At 37.7% G+C, this 12,513-nt stretch overlaps 1 protein-coding gene across 1 annotated transcript in view; it reads right to left on the minus strand.

Annotated features, from left to right (window-relative positions):
• The window catches only part of LOC117984410 (ATP-binding cassette sub-family G member 1-like), a 64,972-nt gene that overhangs the window by 6,621 nt on the left and 45,838 nt on the right, over positions 1-12,513 (minus strand). The window contains exons 4-7 of the mRNA XM_034971032.2: positions 10,747-10,892; positions 9,186-9,345; positions 731-918; positions 237-390 (exon numbers count right to left, since the gene is read on the minus strand). Coding sequence (XP_034826923.1) covers positions 237-390; positions 731-918; positions 9,186-9,345; positions 10,747-10,892 — 648 coding nt within the window. The remainder of the gene's footprint in view (positions 1-236; positions 391-730; positions 919-9,185; positions 9,346-10,746; positions 10,893-12,513) is intronic.

Genomic DNA, 12,513 nt, shown 5'->3' on the forward strand with positions numbered 1-12,513 from the left:
CCTCTAAACTAGGAAAACCCGTATTTTAAGCCTTCCCTGACATTGTTTTAAATGTTTAATGCATGACCTTTTGGTGCAGAAAGCAAGTTTTCTTCGTAGATATCTAATGGCAGATATGAGTTCTCTCTTCGTCTAATAGTTGGAAATAATATTTGGTGTAAATCTGTTCTAGCCTAGGTGATCTCCAGCAAAAAATGTCACTTTCGTTTCAGACAAGACGTATCTACCGAACTCACCGAATTTCTGATGGTCTGCGTAAACATTCGTCTTATCAGTATCAGGAATTGTGTCAAGAATGTGGTGGGGAACTCCATCTTCTGCATTTGTTCTTTGGCGACATGCTCCACGAATATCCTCTGGATGGATTCGTCTGAATGTAATACTGGTTTCCTGCAAATAATTATGTCACTTTTATGTTATAGGTACATACTTTACTAATATTATAAATGCGAAGGTATGTCTGCTAGCTTTTCACGTTAGCTAGCATCCCGGGGAAGGACAAAGGGTACTTTTTATCCCGGAAAATCAAAGAGTTCCCATGGGAGTTTTTAAAAACCTAAATCCACGCGGATGAAGTCGCGGGCATCATCTAGTTATGAAAGAATTTCATATTAAAGAATTAGGTAACTTTTATGAATTCTATCGAGAACATCAGAGCAGGTTGTTCCAACTTTTGGACTCTTTTTCTTTCGTTGTTATCTAGTCTTATAGCCAATTCAATTTCACTAACCGCCCTCCTCTCACAGTCAACCGGTCAAGCTTCCTACACAGCTTTCCGTTCTGGCAGAGTTCCGACATTTGTGCGGATGCTTCCATATCACTCAGCAGAGTCTCCAACACGAAGTCGGCCGGATTGTGCGTCGTGGGACACACGTGGCCGATTTCAGATAGAAACGGAACGAGGAGGGGTGCTGCACCCTGTGAAATCAAATCAAATCACTTGTACCTATAGTGCGTGACAGCTCGAGATCGCAATCGGGGTATGAGGCGGGGGAACGCCCCGCACACCCGCACGTCACCCGCGCTCGCCCGCACTGGGTTAGCGAGGGGGCTCTGGGGGTGTGCGGGATCGATAGCCATCTCGACCTGTCACGTATTATTGGGCCATTACGAACGTGCGAACTAGGTCATAAATCATTTTTATCAGACTTCTCGCTTGCACCTAGCCTTATGAAACTAGAACCTGATACTTTGGTGTTGTGTGTAACAGTAAAAAAAGGATTTGTCGATAGTCGATAACAGGTTATAAAAAGCGCCCATACTTTTTACCTGCGTCTACTACCTGCCTGCGTCCGAATGTTATACCTTTATCGATAACGACTTCTGTGGCATTCTTACAACCCTATGATCATAATGATTTATGAGTCCGTTTACACATTCGTAATGGCCTTAGTATAGTAGGTACCTACTCGCATGAAACGATTCTTTTATTCAACAATACTTGATCTCCGTTGTTAAAATTCTTATACGACATTCTGAGACTCCATTTGTTTCGAATTGCGTTAAATTCAACAATTGAATGTACTTCTCTAGCAGTAAATTTCAAAAGGCGACGTAAATCGAATCGCGTTTTAAGAAAACACACCTAGAATTACTCGTACGGGTTCTATACGCGTAGAAGAACATAAAGGGGCAAAACTCTGACACCATTCTGTTTCTATATAGGAGTAATTTCAATTTTATCGTTTCCTTGAGAAATATACGACTAATCGTAAATACAGGATGGAGAAAGCTTTTAAGCACGGAATACTTGAAATGTCTTGAGCGAGAACGCTATTTTATGGCATTTTAAATGAATACATTTTAGATGGTAAGTTATATTAACCTTTATTTTATTAGTTGTAGGTCAAATTCTTGTTTTTATAAGTTTTTTTCGTTTTTTATTAGCTACTCGATGTCCGCGACTTCATCTGCATGGATTTGGTTTGTATTTAAATTCCGTGGGAACTATAATTTACCAGGATAAAAATAGCCTGTCTGTCCCTGGGATGCGAGCTATCTCTATATCTCGTTAGAATCTAATAAACGGATAGGTCCTGAAAAGCTATCAGACAGACATACATTCTTTTGCATTTATAATATTAGTATGGATTTGGAAGTATTGGATTATAAAAGAAGGAACAAATAGGAAATTGTTTAAAAGTAAGTTACTTACTAAGGTTTAACCTATCTACCTATACCTACAGTAAGAACAAAAAATAATAATTTTTAGAGGTAGGTACCTAAGCTTTTTATTGCTTTTGCGGTTTGCTTGGTCGAGATATTTAACAAAATATGAAGAGTACTGAACATAAAAGAAACTAACAAAACTAAATTAATAAGGTTACGTGATAACTTTTTTATATAAAAATACTGCATTAAAATATAAATGTAAATATAATATGAAAGTGAAACTGAATAAGATCGCGACGTACCTAGGTAGGTACCTATCTGGAAACTTAATTTAAAAGTTTCATAGATAGGTAAGGTGGAAATAGCGTTGAATTCATCGAAAGTGACTACTATTTCAGCGAAGTTGTGAGAGTTTTATACTCCCCGGGGATGGCCGTCCCAATAATAAAAGTCACAAACAAGATCTAGTATCGGCGAAAGAAATATGAAAATTGCAAGAAGTTTAGTGGAACAGTTTGTGAAACGATAGTTCTATTTTACGGACGAGGAAGTCGAGGGCTGTATGGAATGCAAAATTTGTCTTTAACTTTTAGTGCGTTTAGAAAAAGACATCTACTTAATTTTTGTCACTACATCTGCGTAAATTTAGGTTTTTTAAAATTCCTGACCTATTTATTTATGTCATTATGGTGATCTCTTCCAACCGATTCTAACGCACCAGGATCACCTTCCAAACTAACAGCTATTATGCAATTTCTCCTTTTCGCCTTTGTGACGTTGTAAATTTTGAACTACTAATTAGCGTTTCGCTTTTAATTAAAATCTATTTTGTTCAAAGTATGTTGGTGCCACCTAGCATCAAGGTGCAGAACTACGCGTGGGTCGATGTTCAGAGTTCATTCGAGCCACAATAGATGGCGTTTGCTTCGTTGTCAATTGTCGTAAAAATAAAACAAAATAATTAAATAAAACCATAATATCATTTGTTTATTGTTAAGTCATTAACAAAACGGTTCTTATAATATATCCTTAGGTTCCGCAAATATTCAAAAATGAATTGGCTTTATGATCAAACTAAATGAGAGCGGCCACACTCGGGTTGCGTCAGGCAACACCGATTGGTGAGATTTAGAATTTTTCTGGAGTCAACATGTGAAGACGAATTTTTTTCGTTCCAGGAAAATCTCACTCTTTTTCGCCCATGGCTTCGCCTGGGAAAATACAATAGTTATAAATTTAATCATCCTAACGTATTTCAATGTTTCATCAATTATGGTGAGTGAAAAATCAAGTAATGTGGATTCGACAAAATGGCGGTTTGGTTAGAGAAAATCCTAATTTCATGATTTTCCCTTTCAGTTCCAGTTATTTTACCTTCCCAAATAAATGAGGATAATGGGTTGTGGGGGACTCCTGAAAACCATTGGTGGCCAGGAGTTCAATAGGTGAGTTGTGTTTGATCGGGAAAATTCCACGTGTCGAAATTTTCACACAGCACAAATTATAATCTTGTTTTTCTTTGTTGCAGGGTTTCCGTTTGCGTTTCCGTTTTTTAGTTTTCGGTTTTCGTATTTATTTCTTTTGCACATTCACGTTGGCAACTTAATTCTATGGATAAGACTTGGTGAAAATCTTTGTAATGAAACATTTCGGTTGTGAAGAATCAAGTTAAATCGAGTTTTGGGAGCTTGGCCGATGCCGTCCAGCTACCTTGCAGTCTTCGCACCTACAAGTAAGCAAATGTTTGTATCCTGGAACAGTTTAGTGAACCTTCTTAGTGTATGTGTACAGTAAGAACCCTGTCTTTACTACTGAGCTTTTATTTTGAAACAATTTTATGAATTTTACAGTGTCATTGTCTATTCCATGCCAATGGCATCTTAAATTTAAAACATAGATTTTATGTACTATCTACCTAAGGCATTCTAATGTATCTAAATTAAGTCTTGGCATTAAGCTAGAATAACTAAGCATTATTAGCCATCACTATGTATTAAGCGACCCCGATAAAAGTTACATTAAAAACAATTTTGCCTAACATCTAGCAAATTTCATTTATAACACCTCATATACATTACAAGGGAGTCGACGGCTAGCTTCTATTCTTTACTAGGTAGATAGATCAAGTAAAGTAAATTATTATTTTTTTTTTCCTCTAATCTTTGTAAGGTGGTAGATTATTCCGTATCCGGGTATATTTCTATTCCGCCCAATTTACCACCCTTACAAATGGCGCCCGAACGTTTTTTTATATAGTTATTTCTGTATATTTTGAGAAATTTTGTGAATTTTATGAAATGTACTCCGCTGATTGTACAATTTTCTAAGTAGTGACACATTGCAAAGAGCACTAAGCTGTTTTTATGGTTAACTAACTAAATAATAACTAATAGTTAGAAATTTTGTTTGATAGTTTAAGTAATTTTCTGAGTATAGTCCAACATTTTTTTTTCTTACTTAATCAACACTTTATAAATGGTGCTTATGCCGTTTAATTATGTTATCGACTTACCTTGGAGGTGTATAAGTGAATGTTTGCCTTCAGTTTAGTAATAAACATTGCTTAACTGAGTTGTTGTTGGGTATTGCTTTCAATAGTAAGTACATCTTATGTTTGAAATTTCCGGTAACTTAGTATAATTAAAGTTTTGAAACGCTATGTGCCGTTAACTAGTTACACACATACATTTATAAATACTAAGAGTTACAACTTGTGAAACTAAATATATAAACTATATTCAGAGATTACATTAAGTTCAAGTATGAAGTTATGAACAATTTTTTTTCAGTGACTTGATACTTCATTATTTTGTTGAAATTTTGTTTAGAGCTGTGTTAAGGTTATGATAAAAGCTACTTCACACATTATGTAAGGGTGGTAAATTTGGGCGGAATAGAAATATACAATGTTGTTTCCGTTACGGCGTGCCACAGGTGCCGCTGTTGTTAAAGCGCTAGAGAATTTTGTATTTTTGAACCATAGTGTTCCAGAGACTGTGATTGTGGACAATGGGTCCCAATTTACAGGATCTGAATTCCGTAATCTCATTAAGCGTTATAATATTCCGAAATTACACTACACACCACTGTACACTCCGCAAGTTAACCTTGTTGAGAGGTACAATAAGGTTGTTATGACTGCTGTAGCCGCTTTTGTGAAAGATAACCACAGGTCCTGGGACGAAAACCTGTACAAGGTCCAGTTCGCCATAAACAGTGCGGTTAATGAATCCACTGGATTCTCCCCGTTCTTCCTTGTCCACGCTAGAGAACCGGTCTTAAATGGTTCCTTCTATAAGGACACGGATAAGGAGTACGAGGCCGGAATTCCAAGGGAGGAATACGCAGGAAAGTTTGGAAATTTGGAGGACATATTTGGTCAGGTTAGGAGAAATTTGTTTCAGGCTCATGCAGAGTATGCAACGCATTACAACTTAAGGCGTAGGTCTGCAAGCTATTCTGTTGGGGACATAGTGTGGAAAAAGACCTATCCACAAAGCGACGCTACAAATTTTTTCGCAGCTAAGCTGGCACCTAAGTATGAAAAGTGCAGGGTTGTCAAGGTTTTGTCACCTTTGGTTTATGAACTAGTTAGAGTAGCTGACAACCACCCAATAGGCACTTGGCATATTAAGGATATTAAGAAGTAGATATTTGCCATTACTTAGTTTGGTCTAAACTGTTTGAATATTTAAGTTATCAATATTCAATTAGGAATTAGAATGAGTGTAGTGATGTTCTGAGTTAACAGTTACATTACCATGGTTCAGTTGAGGAGGAATGTAGTGGATGTATGTAGGGATGAATATGTGATGATTGGAATGCTTGTGGTAGACCAACCGGTTGAGAAAGTAAAAATGCAAATATCGTACTTTGGGGATAACGAAAAGGGGGGGTTTTGTGTTTTGTTTTCGTTTTCCTTCTAGATAATGGATCATTTCTGTTATTTTTTCCGATTCTGTTCCGAGATCTATTTTCTAGGAGAGTTATTTCGTTTTTTTTCTCATATTCCGATTTTGATTCGGTTTTATTTTTCCGAATGGGATAGAGAACGGTTGCCATATCAGATGGACCCGTTCACAACCAGTTTTTCCGTATTTGTTGAGTAACAAATATTAAGATGGTAGTTTAAAAGAGTGAACCACCGTAGGCCTAGACGCATTCTATCAGTCAGCTGAAGAATGATGCCAAGATGTTTCCACTCAAGTGTCTTAGACACCATGAAGTTTTTTTGTATATATTCTTTTTAGAAGTTAGGGTTGTGTAGTTAAGTATAATGTATAAAACCTTACACTGTTTTCAGTATATTTATTTTGTTAGACAATTTTCCTTGTTAGTAGTAGATGTGCGTTCACGCGTAACTTCTGTGTTTTTTTGTTTGTTTGTTTCAGGCAAATTGTTAGTAGTTGTTGGATGACGCTGAGGGCAGCGTGGTTCAACCTGTTGAACCTTTTCGTAGGAGGGGAAGTATTGTGACGTTGTAAATTTTGAACTACTAATTAGCGTTTCGCTTTTAATTAAAATCTATTTTGTTCAAAGTATGTTGGTGCCACCTAGCATCAAGGTGCAGAACTACGCGTGGGTCGATGTTCAGAGTTCATTCGAGCCACAATAGATGGCGTTTGCTTCGTTGTCAATTGTCGTAAAAATAAAACAAAATAATTAAATAAAACCATAATATCATTTGTTTATTGTTAAGTCATTAACAAAACGGTTCTTATAATATATCCTTAGGTTCCGCAAATATTCAAAAATGAATTGGCTTTATGATCAAACTAAATGAGAGCGGCCACACTCGGGTTGCGTCAGGCAACACCGATTGGTGAGATTTAGAATTTTTCTGGAGTCAACATGTGAAGACGAATTTTTTTCGTTCCAGGAAAATCTCACTCTTTTTCGCCCATGGCTTCGCCTGGGAAAATACAATAGTTATAAATTTAATCATCCTAACGTATTTCAATGTTTCATCAATTATGGTGAGTGAAAAATCAAGTAATGTGGATTCGACAAAATGGCGGTTTGGTTAGAGAAAATCCTAATTTCATGATTTTCCCTTTCAGTTCCAGTTATTTTACCTTCCCAAATAAATGAGGATAATGGGTTGTGGGGGACTCCTGAAAACCATTGGTGGCCAGGAGTTCAATAGGTGAGTTGTGTTTGATCGGGAAAATTCCACGTGTCGAAATTTTCACACAGCACAAATTATAATCTTGTTTTTCTTTGTTGCAGGGTTTCCGTTTGCGTTTCCGTTTTTTAGTTTTCGGTTTTCGTATTTATTTCTTTTGCACATTCACGTTGGCAACTTAATTCTATGGATAAGACTTGGTGAAAATCTTTGTAATGAAACATTTCGGTTGTGAAGAATCAAGTTAAATCGAGTTTTGGGAGCTTGGCCGATGCCGTCCAGCTACCTTGCAGTCTTCGCACCTACAAGTAAGCAAATGTTTGTATCCTGGAACAGTTTAGTGAACCTTCTTAGTGTATGTGTACAGTAAGAACCCTGTCTTTACTACTGAGCTTTTATTTTGAAACAATTTTATGAATTTTACAGTGTCATTGTCTATTCCATGCCAATGGCATCTTAAATTTAAAACATAGATTTTATGTACTATCTACCTAAGGCATTCTAATGTATCTAAATTAAGTCTTGGCATTAAGCTAGAATAACTAAGCATTATTAGCCATCACTATGTATTAAGCGACCCCGATAAAAGTTACATTAAAAACAATTTTGCCTAACATCTAGCAAATTTCATTTATAACACCTCATATACATTACAAGGGAGTCGACGGCTAGCTTCTATTCTTTACTAGGTAGATAGATCAAGTAAAGTAAATTATTATTTTTTTTTTCCTCTAATCTTTGTAAGGTGGTAGATTATTCCGTATCCGGGTATATTTCTATTCCGCCCAATTTACCACCCTTACACCTTTTCGAAATGAGACATTCTGAGCAAGATGTTTCCTTCCTCTAAATACAAAGTCATCGTTTTCATTTCTAGTTCAGTTCATTTGACTCGTCTTCGGCCGCTGGCTACAGTCTCTTTGTCCTCGTCAGTACAATTAATGATGGCCGTCTAATTTGCTTTACTGACAGTTTAGCTCCGTTTCGTTACCGACCACAAAGGTCCGTGACTGTCCGTGTCCGGGCCTTTTCAATTCAGGGACTGATGCTTCTTAAATATCCTTTGATTGAAAGGATCACATGCTATGACTGGCCCTAAGGCTACGTTCACACGGCGGCTATTCGATTCGATTTTATCGCGAAGATTTTACCGTAGACAGTCACAAGCACAATGGTGTGCACATAATTTAGTGTGTATGTGTGTGACGGATGGTTATATTATATAGCGACAAGTTGAGATAACAATCGTGTGGGAGGGGGAAATTCGCACATCACCCACGCTCGCCCGCACCGGGTTAACGCGGGGATTGTGCGGGTGTGCGGGGCGTTCCCTACTCGATTGCCATCTTGACCTGTCTCTAGGTCACCTATAAAAGTCTCTTAAAAATATCAGAATAAAAAAGTTGTAAGCCAGCAAAAAAGCAGATTATGCTGAAAATAGTTTTTTTTTTTAAATTACTAACATAAAGAATGTTTAACAAATCCAATTTAGACAAAGCAAAAAACCACGAAGGCTTAAAAAGTTATATTAATTTATTCAATTAGAATCTAATCAACCTTCAATTAAAGGAAAAGTAGGTTTTCTTCTAATTAAATGAACAGTCAATTATGAACAATTTTCACGGCCAAAACAAAACAAGGATTTTTCCTATACTTTCCTAGAATTTATCTTGGAGAAAGAATTCTGTTTGAAAACTACGAACAAGGTTCAATTTTATTTATTAGTCCACACATTCTAATTTGTTTGAATAAAATAAGTCGAGCATGTCCAGGTTCTGTCTCAACTCAGTCTCAACCGCGACGCGTGGGTTCGAAACTAGTCGGGCTAACATCGACTAAACACGTGAGTAAACCCAGGTGTGAGACATGTATAATGGAAATCACTCACGATAGTTTAAACGCTTTTTTATGTTGTCTGAAAGGAAGAACTGTGCCTTATAATATTTACCTGGTAACAGCATAGTCCCCTGGATAACACGTAAACTCGGTCAAATAGCGAGAATAAGGACGCGGAGGGTTGGTGGATGGTGCATATTATGGTCCTTCCTTGACGAGACAACAACCGTAGCAGCACTACTAGGTGACGAATTGACACTATATCCAGGCCTCTGAAACAAATAAATAAAACTCAAGTGTCTGTCGGTGATTTCGAAAAACCACTTTTTCTTGAGCTTATAATAATTATGTTTATTTGCACGCAAAATAGTTGTAGCTACAGTGCGCGGCAGAAAGTAACGTACATCGGCCTTTAGAATAACATTTCGGCATTTCGTTGTCTCTGTCACTCATACCTATATATCGGTGTCAATGACAGGGACAACGCCCTACAAATCTGCTATCTCTATCGGAATCTATCTATTCGGAAACTATTAGATATCGACATTTAGAAGGCTAAATGTCGATATTCTAATAGTTTCCGACTTCTGCGTTTGAAAATTGCGTTCATTACTTACTAAGGAACCTCTCCCTAAGTTAGTTAAATAAAGGAAACTGATTGGATGCGTGAGCGAATGTTACTCCCAAAATGGACTTGCACGACGAAGGAGGATTTCTAAACGACCCACGTTCTAGAAAGGCTAAAAGTACTTAATCTAATGAATTGCTTTGTATTTTCTGAGTATGGTCCGAGAGTATATAGGATTTTTATTTGAACTGCTTAATAAATGCTGAATGTTAGGATGTTTCTTTTGCGTTATAGTGGTATGTAGGTACCTAAGCTTGATTTGCCAGTTGAATCATGGGCATTGTTAAAATACCAGAAAAAGATAAAACAGTTGTAAAAGACAGACGGAACCCGAGGTGATTTTATAAGGTTTCTGTTTGAACTTTGAAGACGGGACGGGACGCATGCCGGGACTTAAATAGGTAGCACTCATATGCACTCATATGAAAATGCCAAAAAATGCCTGTAAAAATTTAAACTTCATAGAAATAATTGTATGAGGTGTTGTTTCAATGTCAATGATTAGATTCATGTAAATTGCATAAATTGTGAACTCACCACCAGTTGCAGGTCTTTTTTGTATGCCAATTAAATCAATGAATTATCAGGCAAAGCAAAGGCCCATCTTACCAACTTTCAACTTTTATCAAGCACCTCCTCAATATTTCCCATGGGCTCTCTGGCTAATGATTCTGTGCGCCTGTTTCAATTTTCTAAACACGATTCGGGGTTTATGTGCAATAAAATGTTACTGCTGGTGTGATTAACTACAATTACATTGTACTGTGCAGAACTGTTAGTTTAGGAGAAGTGTGGCCCAGTACAGGCGTGACTGAGTTTTGGAGGCCTGAATTTGGCATTTCTGTTCTTTAGCCGTCTTCCTCATTGTAGCGGGTCGTGATCCATTTCCATTAATCACATAACGCTAGGAGTTTTTAGGATTCCGTACCTCAAAAGGAAAAACGGAACAATTCGTTGTCTGTCTGTCTGTCAAGAAACCTAGGCCGAATTCAAACCTTCAAAGTCGGTCACCCATCCAGTTACTGAGATCAGATCCTCAACTTACGTGGTAGGTTCGTCCAGGAAGATGATGGGTGGATTGTTGACCAACTCCAATGCTACGGACAGACGTTTGGACTGGCCTCCGGATAGTTTGTGGGACATGGTGTTCTGATGGTCCCATAGACCAAGGGTTTGAAGTATTTCTTCCACCTGGAAATACCCACAATTTCAAATTTTACTAACCATTCTAATCGTAGAAAAAGATGACATGTTGTGCCGACCCCACGTAGCGTGGGATAAGGTAAGGATGAAGAAGAATAACCATTCTAATTGTCTGACAGGTCAGTGGACACCTATAATGCCGCAGCCCTCAGGGATGCCTCAGGGGATTCAGGGATGAAGGAACGAATTAGACACTAGCTGATCCCCCCCGGCTTTCTTTGGTTTAATTTCAATTTTTTAGATCCTACGGTTTGATCTGTACTGATATGTCAGTCAGTTTCTTTTATCATTTATATGATACCTATTACCTGGCTTCTAGGCAGGTGAGTTTCATCTTAGGCATCTGATGAAACAGTGCGACAAGGCTATCTTGGCGCGTGGCGAAAATGAGAATTAACGGTGCCGTCAAGTGTCCCCTTTGTTCCTGTTTGAATATTCTAAACCTTTGTTCTCCAACAGCGCCCCCCTGTCAGTGTCATTCAAGTGTCAAGAGAGCCTTGTCGCACTGTAAGTATTATTTGGTGGGATCATTAAAAGAGCTGAATATCTTTTTCTTTGAGTTAGGTCACCACGCCTGTAATATGTAGGGTCCGCTTTTGTCCGGTCTGTAGATCCGATTATTTAAGTCTAGAGTTAACTTGATGACACTATGACATGGCCCGTACTACTTCTAGCGAGTACTTTCTTGGGTGGCCTCGATATTTAACTACAGGTGCGGTGAAATAGATATAGCGGTACCCGTAGTACAAGATTTTACGTCTCACCAAACGAAACCAAATTCGAGAGTCGAAATATTTCCGCGTTACAATAAAATGGACCTAAACAGCCTTGAATTGAAGTCAAATATTCAATGCCACTGATTTTAATTTCGCAATGTTTCCGCTTGGAGCGCTGGCTGTAGAAGTGTAGACAAACTTGAGCTTTAAAACAAGGCATTTAAGATCCAGTTTACTGTAACGCGGAAGTATTTCGACTCTCGAATTTGGTTTGGTTTGGTGAGACGTAAAATCTTGTACTACGGGTACTGAATATTATGAAACACGGAATTCTTCCCGCTGGGAAAGTTGTCTGTATATTTTTTCATTCGCTCATAATCCACCGCCTGATCGCAAAATAAACACAAAATAATAGAGTAGAAACTGGGTAAGACTTCAAGATCATTTTCCCGGGAAGTTGAATTAAGTTTAGATTTGGAAGCTTGTTTGGATATGGATACAGGAAGCCCCGCGGGTGGAGATTATTGATGAGGTCATATCCGTTTCGTTATTATATTTCAATATTGCAAAGAAGATCCCGTTACAAGGAAATAACGAACTAAATTAAAGATAAATATAGATATCAGAAGCTTTGAATAGCTCATCGTTATAGCTTTTCAATGTCTAGAAGGAAAGCAAGTGATATTTAATTAGGTACTTAAAACGCACATAACTACGAAAAGTTAGTGAAACTTAAACTAATAACCGACTTTAGAAACAAGAGGAGATTCTTAATTTCATGCGTTTTTTTTACTGTTTAAGTCAGGTCCGCGTGGGGTGACGCCAAGATGGCTACAATTCCGCACGGAACAGCCAGGCTTATTCTTTTCGCAAAAATAAGCCAATCCTCCTAT

The sequence above is a fragment of the Maniola hyperantus genome, chromosome 8, assembly GCF_902806685.2.
Source record: "Maniola hyperantus chromosome 8, iAphHyp1.2, whole genome shotgun sequence".
NCBI lineage: Eukaryota > Metazoa > Arthropoda > Insecta > Lepidoptera > Nymphalidae > Maniola > Maniola hyperantus.